Source organism: Belonocnema kinseyi, chromosome 10 (genome assembly GCF_010883055.1).
Source record: "Belonocnema kinseyi isolate 2016_QV_RU_SX_M_011 chromosome 10, B_treatae_v1, whole genome shotgun sequence".
In the NCBI taxonomy this organism is placed as follows: domain Eukaryota; kingdom Metazoa; phylum Arthropoda; class Insecta; order Hymenoptera; family Cynipidae; genus Belonocnema; species Belonocnema kinseyi.
The window spans coordinates 118,799,434-118,821,325 of NC_046666.1; the positions used below are offsets into that span (position 1 = coordinate 118,799,434).

The 21,892-nt window shown below is 36.1% G+C and overlaps 1 protein-coding gene across 3 annotated transcripts in view; it reads right to left on the reverse strand.

Moving 5' to 3' along the window:
- Nucleotides 1-21,892, reverse strand: part of LOC117182113 (4-hydroxyphenylpyruvate dioxygenase) — a 549,071-nt gene that overhangs the window by 348,307 nt on the left and 178,872 nt on the right. For 2 of the 3 annotated variants that reach the window (XM_033375154.1, XM_033375145.1), the window contains exon 2: nt 14,820-14,846. The exons of the other annotated variant lie outside the window; for it this stretch is intronic. In XM_033375154.1, the coding sequence (XP_033231045.1) occupies nt 14,820-14,846 (27 nt within the window). The remainder of the gene's footprint in view (nt 1-14,819; nt 14,847-21,892) is intronic. 3 annotated transcript variants of the gene reach the window in all.

The window sequence follows — 21,892 nt, forward strand, 5'->3', positions numbered from 1 at the left end:
CACTGTGTACTGAAAAAATTTGTGTTTGAGTTAAGTGGTCTACAAATTCACTTCCTTTACTGAATTATATCATCTCGGAGAAGAAAGTAGAAGACAACCTATTGTCTTGTAAGAGTAAAAAGTCGCCCGGTGAGGACGGCCTTCCTAATAAACTTCATAAATATCTACCAGATAACTGGAACATCTGGTCAAATTTTGCAACAGAATTTGGGAATCAGAAGAAGTTCCTTCAGCCGAATTCTTTCCTCAAGGGTACTAGATGGTCTAAAGTAGAAAACTGCCGTCCGGAGAATCATGCTGGTTTCAGGGCTGGGCGGAGTCGTATAGATCATATTTTTACTCTGAATGCATTATTCGAAACTATCTTGTTACTCCTAAGTGTGAGGTCTATACGTTTTGCAAGGATTAAAGAAAGCATTTTCTTCAGTTTACCACTCGCTTCTTTAAAAAAAATTGCTCAGAAGGGAGTGAGTACAAAAATCTTCAGAATTATCAAAAGTTAAAATGCTAACTCTTCCGTGACTAGTAGCACTGGGTTCGGCTCTACCACGTCAGCTGAGGTTACTCTAAGTATTCTGCAAGGCGAGATTTGCAGTCATCTTCTGATTGCTTGGTTAATCTATGACTTTAAGGAATATCTAAGAAACTGCGGGGTGATAGGAATTTCGATTAATCTTCGACCTAATTGATGTAATATTACTATCCTAGGTTGACAATACAGTGATCTACGCCAACTCTTAAGCAGATCTGCAATTTAAAATTAACGAAATGACCAAAAACGAAATGACCAAAAAGCTTTAATTAAAGTTCTCTAAACGGGGCTTAAGCCTTCAGTATTATATGCCAAATTATGCTTTGCGACTCCAAAATGATTTGCTACAATTGGCTTATGATATTTTAAGGATAGCTTGAAGTTCGCTGAAGAGGCTGTTGGAAATGGAGGACCAAAGATATCCCGTACGCTGCTTCAAGGAATTAAACTGCTTAGTCCGTTTCCTATGTTTAGATTATGGTAGAGTACTAGGATCTAGTAGTGTACAGGTTTTTCTACACTTGTCATTAGTACTAGATTATTGTACCTTATCTTATTTTTCGTCTCGCCTGTTATGCCATAAGCACAGTTCCTCAGTTCAGGCTTTTGGGTTCCGTTACAGTTTGCATACATATCGGTGTGTTCAAATTTATGTAGGAGCCATCGATAAATTTTTCCGATACGTAATTTCGGAAAAATTCCGTCACATCCTTTAAATTCTCTGCTTGAACTTATGAAATAATATTTTAATTACTGTATATTTGCCACTTATTTTTAATTGATCCAGACCATGAAACAAATTTTTTTCTAAATAAAATAACAAAATAATTATAGTGACAGTTTCTAGTATATTTTTTTAAATAAAAAATCTGCTTCGCGGGCACATTCTTATCGCATGCTGCGCGCGCGGCTCACTTCGCTCACAAGTTTGAGCTCGCCTAGCACGCGTGACAGTTAAATCTCGCGCTTCGCGCTCAGATATTTATTCTTTGCATTTTTAATGCTTGTATAACACTTTATCAAAAAGATCTCTTTTAGATGGCAGTATTTTTATGTGTCTTCATATTCTGAATTATCAACTTAAAAGTATGGTCATTGATTTAAGTTTCTCAAAGGTCTGTAGGCAAATTGTAAATTGTAGATCTTTTTTGGGATAACAATTTTGGTGAAGTCATCTTTTTTCGTATCCTACATAGTTTTACCACAAAATGGAATTTTTGATTTTTTATTATTTGTTGTGCAATCAAAATTGGAATTTTCGATTTTCCAAGAAAATCCAAAATTTTTTTACGATAATCTTGTAGAGTGTAAAATTTGAGCTTAATCGGACTAAAGGTAAGGGTGCTTCTGGGCCCTTGAAAATAAAAAAAAAACATTAAAAAATCAATTATGTTTGTTTATTTTGCAAAATATTAATTATATGCAAAAAAGCTTTATACGGAAGTTGTAGATCTATTAAAAATGCATATATTTTTGTCTACAACTTTTTCTTCTATCACTGACTGTTTCCAAAAAAATGCGAAAAAGTATGCCACGAATAAACCTACTCCAAGTACTCTAGTAGATGATCTGTGTCCTTCCCTGTTTCCTGAGTATTCTTGTCCAAGCTCTACCAATAGGTACCAATACTAATGTAGTAATGTAGTTGTACTGAGCAGATGTTCTTCTAAAATTTAAAGGACGTATGATCCCAGCCCACAGCCAAACACCCAGCCATATACTTGACGCAGTTCTCTTTCGGATATCAGACGAGTCAAAACAAATTTCCATGTCAGAAAGTCTTCTGCCCATCTATTGCGTAAAAAAATTTGTTTCCTCGGATATTACTGGAATAAAATAAAGGGAAATAAATTGCCATCAAATAAAGACGTTTTAATTGTATTATTTTTCAGTCTTCGTGTGGTGAAGTTAAGTTTATGTGAAAGTGCCAGACTAGCATTTCAGGAGGTTATTATTTTTCGGGAAAAAGCACGAATTCCAACTTGAGAAATAAGAAGAAGAATAAGATAAGCATTTTTTAATTAATTAAAGGTTAAAGGGGTTAAAAATGTTAATCATGCAATTTGCAATACTCCTAACTTTTTCACATTCCAGTTATTAAATTTAGTTTTGCATAAGTGAATCTCTTCTTTTTCTATTAAAGCTGATACTGCCGAGTTGACGTCATCTACACGCGCCAACAGTTTGGAATCAAGTACAGATATAAATGGCACTCGGCCATGATGTGCAGGGTTTTGTCACCAACAGGTCGTCCATTCATATAACAAGAGAAATATTCCGTGCAGAAAAGGCGACTGTAATTAAAGAGCAGTTCATGAACACGAAATTGGAAGCTGCTCTCGTGCAATGGGATGGTAAGTTACTGCTAGCGTTAACGGGTAAGGAGCCCGTTGATCGACTTCCTGTGATTCTTTCGAATGGCGATGCTGAACAACTTGTTGGAGTGCCTCTACTGCAATCTGGGACTGGAAAAGATCAGGCATCTGCTGTTTGTTAAATTCTTGTTGAGTGGGGTCTCCAAGATTGGGTTAAAGCATTAGTTTGCGATACAATAGCATCGAATATTGGAAGTTATAGAGGTGCGTGCGTTTTGATAGAACATTTTTTAGAAAAAGATCTTTTGTACTTTGCTTGTAGGCATCATATATATGAAATTAGTCTTAGAAGCGTTTTCGAGGAAAAGATGATTAAAACTACAGATCCGATTGTATTGATCTTTAAAAATTTTCAAAACGCTAGGCCTGGAATCAAGGTTAATAATTTCCAATCAGGGATTGAAAACGAAAAGATCAAAGGACACTTCAATAAAGGCGACGTATCTCGAATCCTTAATTTTTAAAAAATACTTTGAAGGAACAGCAGCCTAGAGAGGATTATAGGGAATTTTTGGAATTAGTAATAATTTTCCTTGGCGAAGTACCACCTCGTGGAGTATTTTTCCGTATTCCGGGGGCTATCCATCATGCGGGGTGGATGGCAAATGCTATTATTGCTTGAAAGTTTTTCTCTTTTGTCGTGAATTTGTATTAACTCTAGAAGACGAGAATGCGATCTGCGATATTTGTATTTTTATTGTTAGTGTGTACGTAGAAGCTTGGTTTTGTGCGCCTTCTGCTGCTCAAACACCTTATCTGGATTTCAGGGTTTTGTGAAAACTTTATGAATATCAAGCTCTCGATCCCGGTTTCTGTCGTGTTGCATTAAAAAAACTAAGGAATCAGTTATGGTATTTAACCTCTGAAACTGTCGCATTAACTTTATTGGATCCAAAATTGTCATCAGAATCGAAAATGAAAATGGTGAATGCTTTGAATCGCGAAACAGAATCATCAAATGAAAGTTTGAAGCGAGTACAAGTACAGATCGATGAAATCCCAGAAATGATTAACAATGACATGAAGTAATTCGTTTCCGCCGATACTAAACGATTTTTTGAAATATTTAACTTGAATGATGAATTTCTTAGGACAGAACCATCGACGTGGCCTAAAAATGTAAGTTTTGTTAAAGGACTTGAATTAGTAAATAAATTGAAAGTGATTCGGCTGCGAGAGGCGTCAAGCTTGTGGAAGAGTATAATAAATTATTCACGAAAAACGAACAATAGAAACAGTATGTGCTTTTAATAGATCCACGACTTTTGAATCAGCATTTTTTGCATATAATTAATATTTTGCAAAATAAACAAATAGAATTGATTTTTGGCATGGTTTTGTGATTTTTAAGGGCCGATGGGCACCTTTTCCCTTAGACCGATTAAGTTAAAATTTTACACGAATTATTTCTACATAAAATGGAACCAAAATAGCGGGTAGCGTGAAGAAAATTCAAACTTTGAAAATAAGAGCCACCCTAATGTGGATACTATAAGGGTACGCTGTAGCGTATCCTTTTTGTTCATTCGTTGTTTTGGAGTCCAATATCCCAATATTTAACATGGGATAATTTTGAATTTCAAATAATTCGATTGATAATTCAGTGTTTAATTGAAATTCGCCAAATGTTTCATAGATGAAAGAGGAGTGTCGACGAAATAAAAACACGTCTTTGAATGTTTCTCTTAACTCTCTCCCCCCACACACACTTCAATGTGACTTACCAAATTTGTTTAACTACATTGTTACGTATTCGTGTTAATTTCAAACATTTGTCCCGCCTTTTTTAATAAAAATAAATAGAAATAGACAACTTAGATATTCTTCATGAATTTTCAAACAATTTTTAATAGTTTAAATGAATGTAAATTATTTAAATAATTATTCTGGTCTAAAACGTCTAAAAAATGATCGTATATCCTGAATTAAATGTAATAAATGATCCTCCTTTTAAGTTCTTTGCTAGCAGCATTATGTCATCTGAATATGCAAGTGACCATATCCTGACTCTTCCTACCCTAACTTCTCCTACCACCCCAGCCGCTAGCTTACTTTCCATATCCGCGATCAAAATTGCAAAAAGCGTTGGGCTAAGCGGGCACCCTTGCCTCAATCCCCTATCCATCCAGAATCCGTCATCAATTCCCACCCCTCCTCTGACCCTATCTTTCTTCTTCTCGTATACCTACCTTACCTTCTCGATCAGGCCCTTTTGACTCCCCTCTCTTCCATTGCCTTCCACAACCTCCCCCTATCTACCGAAGGGAACGCGCCCTTTAGACCTACAAAAAAACGCGTACATTTTGGCACCATTTTTGGTTAGTTTTTACTTCACCATGTGCTGCAAGACGTAAATATTGTGAATGGTACTCCGTCCCTCCCTAAAGCAGGCCTGCGTCTCCGGCAATATTCCTTTTCCCTCAACATCCTTTCGCAGCCTATCTGTCAACACCATCGCGTATATTTTGTACGCAGTATTTATTAGCGTAATTCCTTTATAATTTTCTTGCCTCTCCCTATCCCCTTTCTTATACAGTGGTACGATCAACCCCTCCCTCCACCTTCTTAAGAATCCCTCCCCCCTCTATACTTTTTTCACCACCCGCTTCAGCCTCTGCCTTACCTCTTGTGTACCAAACAGCCACGCTTCGTTCTCTACCCCGTTCATCCCTGCTACCTTCGACTTTTCCATTTCCTTATCTGTCCCCTTCTTTCTTAACACTTCTCAACTCCTCTTCCAGCTCTTTTTCGTTTTTTTGCTCTTTCTTCTCACACATCGCCCTCAACTCCTCCCTCATTTCTACGTACTCCCCCTTTTCCGCGGTTCCTTCCTTCCATTTTCTGTACTTTTTTTCACCTTTCTCTTTATCATTTTACATTCCCCACCTCACCAAGGCTTCACCATTTCTTTCTTCTTCTTCCTAAATACAATCTTTTGCACACAACCTTTCACTTTTTCTTTTAAATCCTCCCATACCTCGTCCACCGACTCCCCCTTAAAGCTTGCCTTGCCAAACTGTTCCTGATAATTCTCTATCGCCTTCCTCGTCCATGACACCCTCTCCTCTAACGACCCTTCTTCCCCACCCTGGCTGTCGCTAGCCTCCTCCTGTATCCACAAACTTAATGGCTGATGGTCTGATTCCACCCTCCTTTCCACTGGGAATTTCTCTATCTCCTCCCACCCTTGCGTATTCATAATCACATATTCTATCATCGACACACACTTCTTACTCACATGCGTGTGCTCTCCCTCTTCGTCCCCTTTTACCATACCATTCGCCACCGCTCATCTTCTATACTCCATCCAGTCTCCTAGAATCACCCCCTATCTTTACATCTAACTTTACAGCCCTCATTTTCACGCCCTCGACTACTCCCTCTCCATGAATTTCTTCCTTCTGATCCATCCCTAATCCCGGTTATAATTCCCCCACTAGCCCTTCCTTTCCTCTTTACTTTGACCGCTTCTTGTAGCCTCCACCTATACCCCCTTCGAAACTTTTGCTTTACTCTATCCCATTCCTTTCTCTCTATCCACGTCTCTACTAGTCCAATCACATCAAATTCCTGAATATACCTCTAGAAATAATCAACTTTCTTCTTTGCCCCTGCTTCGTACCAGTACATCACCTTTAACGCTTCTTCTCCTGGCTTTGCTCCCACGACCCTACTTCCCACCAAAAAAGTTTCCCAGCACTTCCTTTAATAACTCCTTCTCCTCGTCTCATACGCATATTTTCTCGTATATTTTTATATTTCGATAACCTACCGATAATTTACCTTGTTTAGTTTATAATTTCATTCATTTTAATATAGATGTGCAAACACTGCTCGATAAAATACTTGGATAATCTTATAATTAAATCTATATGCTAAATGCTAAATAAATTAAATAGAGTCGACCCAGCATGCGTATCAAATCAAGTATGAGATTGGTACATTATGATTTACAATGAGTGAGTCCATGGCTTGATTTTGAGAAACTTTAAGAAAGGAAAGCCATAATTGATTGTTTAAATAATTATATAATTCACAAAGAAAATACTAATCCAAAAAAAGGCGTAGGGGTGAAACGGACCTCGGCCTGCATGCGTATAGATATGGATGAAACGACCTCTATAAACAGGCTTTCCTGGGTGACTTAAAAAGGATCCCTATAAACAAGTTATCCTAGTATGCATGAAAGTAGTATAATAGATGTGTGAAAGAGCCTAGCTAACACGGGCCTTCTGGATCCCTACGTCAAAGTTCCTCCAGGACCAATCTCCATTTTTTGGAATCGGCACAGGAATGACCTGTGGCCCTCACAGCGACCAAGAAGACTGGACTATCAGTCAATCCAAATAAGACGGATGCATTTGTATTCACCAGAATGTATAAGTGGGGAACCACGAGTATATTGAAACTGGCAGGACGAAAACTGGAAATCAAATGGCGAGCTAAATATGTAGGATTCCTTTTGGATAAGAAACTGTATGTATAAGAGCCAGAGGGATAATCCGGGACTTGAAAACGGAGACACTTATGCGGATGTACACAATGATTCTGCGACCCAGGCTAACCTATGCGACGGTGGTCTGGTGGAGCAGGGTCATCGCAAAAAGGCCGAGAATGAGCATGCTCAAGGACTAAATGTCCACTCGTCGCTACCTTTTCGACAAGAAGTACCAGGTTAGCCTATCCACAAAAGAGGAATGGGTTAACGGTAAGGCACGCTTACCTAGTGATGGAGATGATAACTGGCTTACAAATGGCTCCAGGAACAAGGAGAACGTTGGACCCGGTATATTTGATACAAGGAATGGAATGGGCTTAAAAATTGCGATTAGACACTACCCCGCAGTTCTACAATTAGAGATTATGGCCATTTTCCAGTGCGCCTAAAAGACAAAGGAGTATGGCAATAAATGAAACATTCGTATCTGCTCAGGCAGCAGGGATGCTATACTGGCCCTGAATGGAACAACAACTACGTCGCTACTAGTATGAAAGTGCTTTATAACACTGAATAAGCTAACGACATAAAACCTCTGCTCTGGATCCCTGGACACAGCAGAATCAAGGGCAATGAGATATCGGACAGACTAGCAAAGTTAGCAGCAAAAGAAAATTTTACTGGACTTGAGCCAGTTATAGACATGTACAGTAGATTAGTCACTAAAGGTATTAACAATTGGCTGACCAACGAACATCAGAATGAGTGCGGTTTAGTATCTGGCTGCGGACAGGCCAAAATACTCTAGGACTCAAAACTAAACCCTCACCGAGTAAAGGAATTAGTCAAGCTCGGGAGGCATGAAGTCATGGTCCTAACAGAAATGTTTACAGGAGACGTAAACGTCCAGTATCACAGACATAAGATAGGGCTTCAAGAAAATTACCTCTGTCGTCTGTGTGGAAAGGATAATGAGACTTGTACTCATATTCTTTGTCACTGCTCTGCGATTGCGGCGGAACGTGTAACACTCACAGGCAGTTACTGCATCCATGAGTCTGAAATATCAACCAACATTGTGGCTGCGGGCCTGTGGAGAGGACTATGGGGCTTGGCTTAAGGCTTTTAAAGGGACACAACGGGATCAAGCAAGCCTCAGGGGCTGTTACGGTCTCAACCCAGAATAATAATAATACATTCATTTACTTAATTAAAAATTGTATAATAAGTCATGGTGAATATTGAAATTATCTATAGCAATTATTTTTATTTTGGAGGGGGGTCCTACTTTGGGCCCATTGAAGTTAAAATAAAAGTTATGGGTATGCTTTTATAGGATATCCAAGTTCCTGATTGCAAGTTTTATATTTAGATTTTCAAAGAAAAAAAATACGGATTTTCTTTCTCCACAAAGGTAGTTTGTGTAAAAATCGAATCCCAATCAGGTGAGATTTTTCAAAGCGTCGATTATCAGCAAACATGAAGACTGCCTAGCGAGCGTGGCAAATTATGCGAGTTGGTAATCGATGCATCCTGCTCGTTGTACACGATACTTTGACCAATCAACACAGGCCAAAATGAGCGACTACGCTCGTTCAGAAGTATTTTGTCATAAAACGTATTCAGCGATGGAGCAAGCACCAGAAGGCATTAGATCAAACCGCATGACATTCTACAACACGCAAAAAAACGCCAAAGCAATGTCCAGCTCTAACGCATGCAAAAATTGTCGCCAAAAAAAGATGTAAACAAAAAAAGGTTCGGAATTACAAGAATTACAAGTATACCTCAGGGGAAAGTTATTTCCAAACGGGGAGAAATTATAAGAAGAAACATGATCCTGAGAGACGCTGACACTACCCTTAGATTTAGAAACAATGCTCAAGAAGCACAGGTAAGACGCCCGGAAAATCGCAAGTCATTCCTCTTAACAGGTACGAGAAAATTCGAGAAACAGAAGCCGGGCGGCGCCAGTGGTGATGAACTGAACCTCCTTCTGTTTTCGACTGAAAATAAGAAGATTGGTATGGTAACTCAGGAACAAGAATGAGGATAATAGGAGGTAATTGTAAGTGATAAGAAATACACACCACCCCCATTATCATCATAAATGAACAACTCCTCCAATCAGGTATCCAAATCAAGAAACTAACCGACATAGCAGCGTTAACTAAGGCAGACTACATTTAAAACCACAAAAAGGTAACTAATATTCTAAATAACAGTAAAGTAGAATACTTTATGCATGGCTTAAAAGTGTAAAATAAAAAAATAAGAACGACATATTTACAAAGAGGAAAAGCAAATTCTAAGACCACCAAAGCCTTGCAGCACGCTAAAATGAAGACAAGAGTTCCTATTGCATAAAAAACATCGAATGCCGACCAATTAAATATCTTAAGAACCAACAGCAAAAAATACACAAATACAAAAGAAAGTTCAACGGGGTGACCAGTGCATTAATCGACATTTTAGAAGAAACAATGGCAATTAACATGCAATTTGCGTGCAATTAAGAATGGCAGGCCTTAAGATAGTTGACTGTAATGTTAATGGCATACATAGAAGGAAGTCTGAACTCCTAGAAATTATTGCCATGAATAAAATGGACATAATTATACATAACGAAATCAAGTCCATAGCCAACTATAATATACAATGATTCTCGAAACTACCTACCAAACTGGATAAACACTTAGGAACGAATCAGTGTATTGCCAATCATACGAAATGAAAAGGCAAGATTTTAAACAGTTTCAAGAGAATAAATATCACAGATCATGTCGAATAGCAGCAACTACAGAGGTAAAATTATAAATGAAGCAATCCACCAAGGCTCAATTCTCTGGTGCTGTGCCGAGCCGTCGAGGCCGCTGCACCGGGGCATGAGGAGTCTGGATCTAGCACTAACTACAACCCAAAGCATGAGTGTCCAAACCAGGCATCTCAAGGATATCGGCTTGCATCACAGACCATGGCTACTCAAATTAAATATAGAATCGGAAAAGATTAAGATCTGAAGGAAGAATCTAAAGCAAATAAACTATCAATACAACAAAACCCTTAACGATGAAATAAGCTAGCAAAAAAATCATCACACTTCCAACAGAAATACAAAAAATAATTAGGAAACGAAACAAACTACGAGGACTAAATGTCAGAGTGCTTTTAAATAAAAAGAAAGTGGAATGCGAGAAGGAAAAAAAGTTCTTGGAACAAACGCGATACATGAAACAATTGATAAAATTCTGGAACCCGATATTGTAAAACAGGCCGAAATTTCAAAAAAGGCTGAATGTAAACTCACTGCACCTCATTTCAACAACCGCAAAGGGCAGATGTAGAAGAGGCAGCAACAATAATAAGAACTTTTAAAATAACAAGGCCCAAGACCAGATAAGAAAATGATTCAAAAACTGAATAACATGGGGTTGATCACAAAAAACAGACTTGTTAAAATCTATAACTGATGTTTTAACAGTGGATACTTTCCAGACAACTAGAAACTTAGACCCTGCATCGCCTTAGACAGGGTGTCCAAAAAGTCCCGGGACAGTCAAATAAATCCCTAGGTACCATTTCTTTGGAGAAGGTTAAGGTCATTCTTAAAGTAACTTTCAACGAGGAATCCAGTGTTGACCTTAGTTTCTGCCTCGACAATGACCTTGATGGTTATTTCAAAGTCACCTTTGTTTTTTTAAATGGAATGGCCCATTTTTGATATTAGCCATCAAAGAAGCAAACAATTTTACGTTGAACAGTATAGTAGGTCATAGGTAAGGTGTGTCTTTGAAAATCGTGTCAAGGTCCTTCAAACTTAAATATGGTCTGAACATCTTATCGCAAGCTAGCTTGTGAAAATCATCCTCTTATCAGTGACTGAGAGTAATAGGTTTTGCTGACTTTGGGTTGAATTCACTGAACCGACGAAAAAGGGACCTTTAGGTCGGTAGGCACGGCAACACTGCCACGATGCTATCTCCCTGACGACTGAGAATGAACTCCCAAGAATGAAGTGAAAGTTCAAAAGGCAAACAAGCCACAAACTAATCAGACAAAGAAATTACCTCTAATCCAAGTCAACTAAATTAAAATTTATGGTATTTAAATGAGATAAAAAACAAATTTAAAATCTTATTTAACGTCCAATAATCAAGTTAATGTGAATAATTCCTGAAAACAAAATCAAAAATCTAACGACCAAATTTGGACAAACGCCATAAAATATTTCCATTGAAACCTGAAAAAGAGTTGGTGATTATATATATTTTTTTACAAATGTTTCTTAATTGTGATTTGATAATGATGAGAAAAAAAGAAGTCGAAAGAAATAAAAAAGGGAAGGGGTTCTGGTTGGTTGCCTTCTCATTTTTCTTTCCTCTTTTTCATTTCTGGCCAGAGGGAGGGAAGCTTTTTTCTTTTCTTTCTTAGGAGGAAGAAGTTTTTTTCTCTTTTTCAGATTGCAATGTGAACATTTTATGGTGTTTTTTTCAATTTTGGTCGTTAGATTCTTGATTTTGTTTTTAGGAATTATTCAAAGTAACGCTTAAATTTTATTTCATCGAAAATTTTCTTTTTAATCTATTAAATCTAATTTAATTAATTAATTAAATTAATTTAAATTTAATCTATTTAATTTTCAATTTTAAGGTCCAAATAGTCTAAATAGGAATCTTGCATAACATTGTAAATAATTGCCAGGCTATGAACATCTTTGCAGTCTTTCGGTCCTCTACTGATTTCATCCATACCGGAATGGGGGCAGAAGTCGTTCAGTGAAGAATTACTCTTCTCGGGATTCGTTCCCGGCACGGACGATCCTGCGTGAATGTTTTCCCCAATTGTTTGCGGAGGGATGTTCGCGGCCCAGAGGGATTGGATGACGCCTTTTTCAAGTTACAGTTATTCAACAGAATATATCTCCTAAATATCGCGTTTACAGGATCACTTTCCGCTCACTCGGTATTCATTCGCAGTCCCTGCCTCTTACCCTACTTACTTACTTCAACAATGGACATTAAATAGTGAATAGTTATTCAAAAATTACTTAAGGTTCTACTTAGCGGCACTAACCCCAAGGAGTATAAACTTCTACTGAGGGGTAAATATTTCGTACAGTGGTGGGAGGATAGATCGAGAATATCTTAAATATTCTCCCCCCCCCCCTCAAAACAGTTCGGGCGGGTCTGACGAAAAATTATTGAGACCATATTGAATTTTTAATGCCCTTGATATTTCAATCAAGGTCAAACCTTACCTATGACCTGAATACACTTTTTAATGTCAGATTTTTCCTTCTTTTGATTTTCAATGTCAGAAATGGGCCATTCTATTTAAAAAAACAAAGATGACCTTAAAATAAACACGAAGGTCATGGTCAAGGTCAAAACTAAGGTCACCACCAGATTCCTCGTTGAAAGTTACTTCAAGAATGACCTCAACCTTATGCAAAAACATTGTACCTGAGGATTTATTCGGCTGCCCCGTGACTTTTTGGACACCCCGTATAAGCAAGGCAAAGACCATAATAAGCCAGAATCCTACAGACCCATCACACTGTTGAATATTATGGGTAAGATCCTAGAAAAAATCTCAACATCAAGAATGCGCAAAGCCGTCGAGAAGATAATCCCGCCATTGCAACACGGATTTTGCAAAGGAAATTCTTACATCCGTAATTAGTACTGATCTTTCCAACGCATTTCACTCCATAAGCCGCGAAGGTCTCCTAATCAAAGTGGATAAATGAAAATTCCAGCTAATTTTATTTCAGTTATTTAAGAGTACCTTTTAGACAGAACCATTGCAGTAAAGCATCTTAATATAATTGAGAAAATTCATCACGTACCCCATAGAGTTCCACAAGGTTCGGTTTAAGGGCCGGTTAACTTTAACCTATATATGGCCGATCTTCCAGTGAAACGTATTCCAAATAATATGTTCTTATAGTACGCAGAGGACCTCTGTCCTGAACACAGCCAGCAGGCCAGTGTTTTCAAAAATAAGAGCTGAATGGGCCGCAGAGGAGCTCATCAATTACTACAAGGAAAAGGGTCTCAAGTTTGACGCCACGAAAACTGAGGCTACAATTTTTACACAGAAAATGCATCACTTCACCCACCTCCAAGTCGGCGGGGATAAGATCAAACTGCAGAAAAAAATTAAATACTTGGTTATAAAATTAGACAAAAAACTGTCTATTAAAACTCATGTAGATAAAGCCTGTTTAAAAGTAAAAAGAGCTGCATTCACACTTAACCGAATGATTGGTAGACATAGCAGAGTAGATAAAGGATTAAACTCCTTAGTATCGACACTTATACCAGACCTATACTGGAGTATGGAAATATTCAGGTAGCTAACAGGCTGAGCAAATGCTCAGTTAAAAAACTAGATGTGACTCTCAGCAAAAAAATCAAGAATGCAGGCGGGCTCCCAAGCTCATTTTCATCTAAGGACATATGGAAAATGATTGACCAGACACCATTCTATAAACGACTCTTTAAAACTTCAGGGGAAATGCCTAGATAAACAACAAGGATACCACTACGAAAATATCGTTGAGAAGAAGACGTCGACACAATCGGACCATGTCAATTTGGATACACTACCAAACGTTTAACTTTCAGACATAAGCATTTACATATAATATACCAAATATACCAGGCTTGTCCAGAGAACCACTAAGATACGTACACAGAAACTAGATAGGGCCATTATGTATTTATAAACGGTTTAGCGAGGTTAATACAGGGCATAAACGACACATTTGATTTTGTCCTGTACCCACCGCTCACTTAAGTACACACTTATCTGTAACATAATCATAAAGACTAAAGTTTTATAAAAAAAATGTGAGTTGCGATACGCAGTTGCAGAGAGACGAGGTAGATTGGGAAAGTGCCAGGAATAGCTTAGTTCCCTATAGGACTAAATGCCACTTTACTAGCTGAAAGAAATAAAAAAATAATTCAAATCACGTAAAATTTCGGTCATGACTTTATTATTAATTTTGATAATAAGTTGAATGATAACAAATAAAGTGAGGTGAATTGAAAATTTTGTAAATAAAACCGAATGTTGAAAATGAAAGATTAAGATAAGAATGAACTCAAAATTCGATACTTAGAATAATACATTGAAATGAGAATAATCTTGAAATGAAAATCATTTTTGTTAAAGAAAAATTCAAAATTTAAAAACAAATTTTAATCTGATTCCTAATTAAGAAGTCTGTCTATTACATTTTACAGAAACGAAAAAAAAATTATATGTTTTACCAAAGGTTTCAATGCAAGTTGTTTTGAAAGCTTGACTAAATGGGCACGTTTTTATCTATGATGCTACATTTTTAAGTGTTAGGTATTATTTAAAGTTGGTAACATTTTATCTTTATAGCCTATTATAGAATTAAATGATAATGAAAGTATCTGCAACAAATATTTCTACAATATTTGATATAAATAATAATTACCTTGGGTCCTTTATCAGCGTACGTTGTCTGTAAAAAAAAATAAAAATTTTATGAGAATTTTTTGATAAATCTCTATCAGAAAATATTTGAAAGTCTTTCGAACCTTCGATATAATCGTCTGGACCAGACAGTGCGTATTTCTGTATTATAAAAATTTGGACAAAAGAAGTTAGGGTTTTAGAATGAATTTTATGTAGATAAGAAAAATAAGCAACCATCATCAATATGAAAAACCGTTTTGGAAGACGGTTTTATACATTATAACTCGTTCGTTTATGGCTTTCTTGAGAATGCTGAGTAGCAAAACTTCAGGTACATAAAATTCCCTGCAATTTGACAATTATCAGCCTTTTTATTAAAATATTTGAGGTCACTAAGAAGACAAATTTAGTGATCTGCTTAATCGTTGTGAAGCAAAAATATGACTAGTAACAAAAACGCAAATGCTATTGGCATAGTAAAGTATTCATAATACTTTCAGCAAGTGTTGACTACAATGGCAAATACATGGCTTCAAGAAGTACAAGTTACGCAGACGTAATTCGTTTATTTTTCATAGTTATTTTTGTCCTTGGCTATAAGCTTATTGCAGTGCTCCACTTGTAAGGAAGAGAACGCTTATATAATGCTAAAATATCATTCATGGAAACCTGAAATTCCTTTCGGTTTGTAAAACTGTAGGGGATAATGTGAGTGATCACGGGGGAGAAGTCTCGGTCTTCGAGTCAGCTCTTTTCATGCGTCATTGGCTGCCGGTAGAAAAAATCCTTAATGCAAGGCCCACGGTGTCTACATGTAGCTACATGCGTAATTATTGCAATTTTTGACCAGCACGTAAATGAATTTTCTTTTCTCTTCATTCTCTGCCTACTTGGCAAAGAAAACCCTGTCAGTAACAATGCTACAGCCTACATATGCGTCAAAATTATGAGCGGAAAGTGAAAATACTGTGGGAACGCGAATGTGATTACACTTTTGGAATTATCATATGTTAGCAGTTGTAGGCTTCAGAAGCTATGATCGTAGCAACTTAAAGCAGGGACTAGGAGCGAAGCGTCGTTCGCCCTTTTCTCTTCTTCTCACTGCGTTGGCGCAAATGGAAGGGGAAACCAACTGCCGCACTGGATCCAGGATGTCAGAAAGGTCGGGTGCCTTAGGGTGCCGAATCTGATTGGTTGACTTTTTTTTACTTGTGCCTGGCAGGACCATGCTTTTTTGGATCATGGTTTTAGGGAGAAAAGAAGTGATCTCGGGGTGCCTTCCACCGGAATGGTTGAGCAACTTGTAGCCAGCTGTGGTGCTCGAATCTGCTTACGCGAAGGAAAAGGAAACAGGTTGAACCTCGAAGCCTTGCAATGCGCAATGCGAAACTCAAAAGCGCGCTTCTTGGTTTTCGAGTGAACTCGCAGCGAGACTGGACGCTACGCGAATCCTCTGCATGAAGAAGCTCGCCGTGAGCTTCGCGAGCCTTGCCGAGAACAGTGGCTTAGCCAGGGGTGGAGTTGGGGCCCCCGAAACTAAGTTTTTTCATTATTCAATTACCTTTTCCCCGACTCTTTGCCTATACATAAATCCGAAGCCCCCGTCGGAAAAAAATCGAAGCCCCTCCCGAAAAACAAATCTCGGGCATGTCGCTGGCCGAGGAAATTCCATAATAATTTTTTAAAACATTTTATTCCAAGTTACCAGTATCTTTGTACTCGCATGAAATAATGAAAAACGTCCAGCATTAAACAAAATTTAATAATTTTCTATTAATTCCTTTCATTTTTAAATAACATGACCTTCACTTCTGAGCAAGCATTTCAACTTTCTACCAAAGTAGTTTAATTTTAAACCAAAAATATGAATTACAAACACAAAAGTGAATCAAAATTTAATAAATTTAAATGAGATTAAAATTCAAATTAAAAATCCTTTTTATCGTCCAATAATCAAATGAATGCAAACTCCTGCTAAAAAAAATTAAAGAACAAGAATCCAAGGACCAAATTTGGACAGCAATGAACAAACAAAAACAAAAGATCCTATTGTAAACTAAAAAAAAACTGAAAAACAAAATTTCAGACAAAAATAAAAAAGAGGAAAGAAAAATGAGAATACAGCCAAACACATCCCCTTCTTTCTCTTTTTCTTCCCTTGAATGTTATTTTATTGTTATTTGATGATAATAAAAATAAAAAAGACAAAGGAAAGAAAAAGAGAAGGAAGGGAATGTGGTTGTCTGCCTTCTCATTTTTCTTTCCTTTTTTTATTTTTGTCTACATTTTTTTATTGGTTTTTTCAAATTACAATAGGATTTTTTGTTTTTGTTTATTCGTTTTTGTCCAAATTTGGTCCTTAGATTCTTGTTTTTCTAACAGGAGTTTGCATCAAAAAAGTTAATATTAATCCGCCAAAAGCGAATTTTGCAACAAAACAATTACATTTACAAGAAAAGTGATAAATTAAATAAAAAAATTATTTTTCTAATTTTTGTTGTCCTGAAATCCATTCGAAGGCCAAAAAATAATATTTTGCCGGCAAGGATTGTCGAATACAAATGTTTTTAAACAGTTACCTGCCCTTACACATCACCCTTTATTCAAACCTACCATGTTAAAGTTTGATTGTCGATATTTATCCAAAAAAAAACGTCCAAAATCCTCTTTTCTAACCCCACGAATTATGGAGTCGGTGGGATTTTTTAGCAAGACCCCTAAAAACCACCCTTACTATATTCACACCTGAAATGTCAACAATGACCAGTTAGATTCTCGATATTTGAAAATATACAAATATAAAAAAAACCGCTTCTTTTATCCTACGAATGATGGAGTCAGTGAGAATGTTTGGCAGGACCCCTAGAAAACCACCCTTACCATACCCACACCTACAATGTTCAAAATTACAAGCTTCATGGCTAACCAGCCATTTCTGATAATAATTCAAAAAGTTCAAGCTTTTCCAAAATTTTTGAGGCCACTTATTTCAAAAATTCGAAATTCTATCGACAGTTATTTATAGAATACAAAAATATGCATAATTTATCCCTATGGCTTGTTTGGATAAAATCAAAATTACAAAAGTTATAGGATTTTCAAAATCCAAAAAACCAAACGAAAATGGACATTTCATCCATAATGAGAAGGTATTAGTATTATGTTTTGAGGCCCCCTCAGGGAAGATTTTATATATATTATTCAACGAGCAAGGATTTACAGATGTTTTACGAATATTTTTATTTTTTTGACATGAAACGCAATTTTTCTTTAATCGTAAAAAACAAGATTAAACATAAGGAATCTATGTATAAACAAGGCAATAAGAATCAGTATGTTTTAATTTCCATGCACATTATAAATTGTAATGATATTTTATTGCAATGTTACATGTTTTAGCTTAGCTAAGAATATAATTTTTTTTGTGGACAAAATGGAGTTGGTTTTCACGAATAGAACAAAATATAAGAAAAATAACTTTTTTCTTCTCTTCACCCGAGTCGAAATTTAGGTCCTACTTTGAAGCCGTATCTCCTACCTTCGTAGGGGCTGGAATCTGTAAAGTAGGTTCTAAATAAGCCGAAATCGGCCGTTATTCCACGTGTAGCGTCAAAGTAGGGTCTGTATTTAAGATAAATTAGATCCTCTTTAAAAGCGCAAACTACTACTTCAGGACTTGTGACGTCAAATCATTCTCTCTATAATCTCACACCAATATGGATGAATATAAACAAGTTTTGTTATTTATCAGAAAAAAAATAATAATATCAGTGATATAAATATCAAGGATATTCGCAGTTATTTTTTTATACATATTGTTAATAGAATTTGTTAATTATGAGTCTAAAGCATAATGCACTGAAAAATCCACAAGTACTAAGAAACGAACCCGAGAATGCACGCACGCACTGAGTATTTACTAACCGATTCAGATATAACGGAACGCGGTAGAATTTCTTCTATAAAAATCATTAATACTTGCCCAATAGTTCAAGGTCCAAAATATTTTTAAATCCAAGACAATTAATTAAATAATTACTTTTTTTTAATTTTCTGTGTCGTTAAATATTTGAAACGATTTTCAAAGAGTTCAATATACATTCACAGCAAATAAAACTGTTCAAAATGATACCGAAATCAATATCATTTTGATATGGAACAAAAAAGATATCGAATTTAAGAGCATTTTGATCATCCGGAGTGAATGATCAACTTTTGAGATCATAATGATCTGCTTCGGGATCGTGTATGAACTCAAACCAAGATAGCTGGCGTTCTTAGAGTATTGTTGTGTCTTGCATGTGGTTAGAAACCATTTTTAGGTCATTTATTTATGATACCAGTAGCAGGAATTGGCGGCTATTCTGTTTACTCTGACTAATGAACCAAAAAATAAGATCAAATTGATCTGAATGTATAGATCATTATGATGTTGAGAGTCAAATAATCATTAGAGCAAAATGCTCCGCAACAAAATTGATCCCTTTTTGTTACTGTGTTGGTTTTGCTTTTTAGAAGTATTCTACGTTATACGCTTTAAAAGAACTTGGAGCTACTTCTTAGAATTCGATTCTCTTTATTTATTACTTAAATGAATACCATGTCAAACTTGATGATTTCAATAAAAATATATTTTTATCTCTTTATTAAAAGAAGAATGAGAAAAAGTCCTTGAGCATCATAATTAATCCAATTATACTGAAGAATAAAAATATTGAGTTCAAGATTCAATATAACATTCATCAGGAAATGAGTTTATATTGACAATGACGGTACTGGTTTCATACCCAATTGTCTTGCTGTCTCAAAATTCGAGATGAGTAGTCAATTATTTTTCATACATTTGGCTGTTCTTATTGATAAATAAATAATTTAACAAATGAAAACAGTTAATATTTTCTAAGAAAAGGAAATGTTGTTTCCCCCTAAATCAACTGGTAGACACGTTACTAGTAATATTCCTCTAAAAAATGTTTAAGAAACTCTCAATTATTAGTGTTTGGTAAAAAAATGACCAAACCATCGGAAAAGTCGTACTGTTTCTTGGAAAAAAAATGATATTCTCCACCATACCACGTTGAAAATAAATTAAGCGTAATATTGTAAGAAAAATTTAATAACAGTGTGTGAATATAATTATAATTTTCAAATACATATTTCAATATATTTTTCAAATTTTTTATTTCATACATAATATTTTTTTTTAGTGATAGAAAATATTTTATTCTTATAATTTCGTGTATTTCTTATTCACCTACCTGACTGTTTAGTTCACAAACTTCAATTAATTATTAATTTAAATTAAATTTTAAATTACATATTTCTGTTAATTAGGTGTGCATTTAGTAATTAAGAAGACCAATGAGTTCAATTAACCTAAGTAACAAATAATGTTTACTTTATTTTTCTGAAGTTTGAACATTGTAGGCTCAAAAGATCCAATGTAGGGTCATTATTAAAGTTGAAGTTGAACAGCGTCAAAGTAGGGTCTTCAGTTAAAGATATTTAGGCTCTAAAGATTCAAAGTAGCTTCAGAGAGGTGTCACAGCTTCAAAGTAGGCTCTAATGTTTCATTGTCTAGAAGTTAAAAGTTTAAAGCAGGGGCTATATGTTTAAATAGCGTCAAGGAAGGTTCTGATAAGAAGCTGCAACTTCAAACTAAGGTCTAAATTTCGACTCGGGCACTTTTTTCCATAGAATGCTTTAATTGGCTTTACATTTCCCTTTTCGTTTGTTTTTTCGGCATTTTGAAAACGCTACACGTTTGGTAATTTTTCTTCTATAACAAAAAGACAAAGGGATACATTTTTCGTTTCTCTGTTTACTATAAATAGCTGTCGATAGAATTTTCAAATCTTGGAAAAAGATGGTATCAAAAATTTTAACAAACCTCTAACTTTTTGAATTTTGATAAAAAATTTTTAGTCAAATAGTTCAAATATGAAATAAAAAGTAGAATATTAAGCCAAATAATTGAATTTTAAGCCAAATATTTTCAAGAAATTAGTTAATTTTTTTTTATAAAATAGGTTTATTTTGAACTGACTTAAAAATGTAATTAGAGAAGAAAAAAAAAGAGTTTTCAACTAGAGCTGAATTTTTGAAAAAGTATATGAATTTTCAAAAAAATATAAAATAGATTAATTACAGATCATATGTAAAATAAAAATTCAAAAGTAAATTTCAAGTAAAGCGCACAAATGATGTGACGTATTTAACTATTTAGCGTGTGACGCAGTGCCATCTAATGAAATGTATATTCTGCTTAGTGGCGGATCCAGGGGAGGTTTTTAGAAACCCGTTCCCAACCCCGCGAAATATTTTTCTGGGGCCGCCCCTGATTCTGTTACATAAGCGCCCCGAACAAAGAAACTCTTTTCTTCCTCGTTATAATTCAACCTATTGATCTGGGGAACGGTTTAGATACCGAATAACGTATCTATGATACGAGTAGGCGCTCGCTATTGATGATTTCGATATGATTTCTGCCTGCAGTCCGGATCGGCGAGCTACACCACGTTCGCGCGTTCACGAAGAAGCTCGCATCTGGCAATGTCGAGTTTCCCGGTGGTCTCTCGGCCACTCAGTCTCCGTTCTCGCGAAGCTCGTAAAGCTGGTGAAGCTCGCATCAAGCACCCTCACTCGTAACGCTGAGAAAATATAAACAGGAGAAGGGATGGCGAGAAGCGGATTTTACGCTCTTCACGCATGTCTCTCTCAGTCCCTGACTTGAAGCAGCTAATACGGGCCAGTGATCCCAGATTTGAAACGACGTTCACTCCAATACTATCACAGGTCTTGTCCGTGTGAAATATCGTAGGAGACGATGTACATGGCTGGGTTGCGCGCGCAACCCATTTCTCCTCTTCTAAATTTGAAAACTCGAAGGTGCACGATTGCCGGTCGGAACACTTCGGCGGTTCTATCTATATCTCTATCTGCTACCTGCTTTGAAATAAAATGAAGAAATTGGAATTTTAATATTTCCAGATTTCGATGCTGGCGATTCTCATGATTTGAATACTTCGCACGCCTCTTTATATGCGGATATTTTAAGGTTACGTTATTTCAAGTATAAAAAATAAATGACAT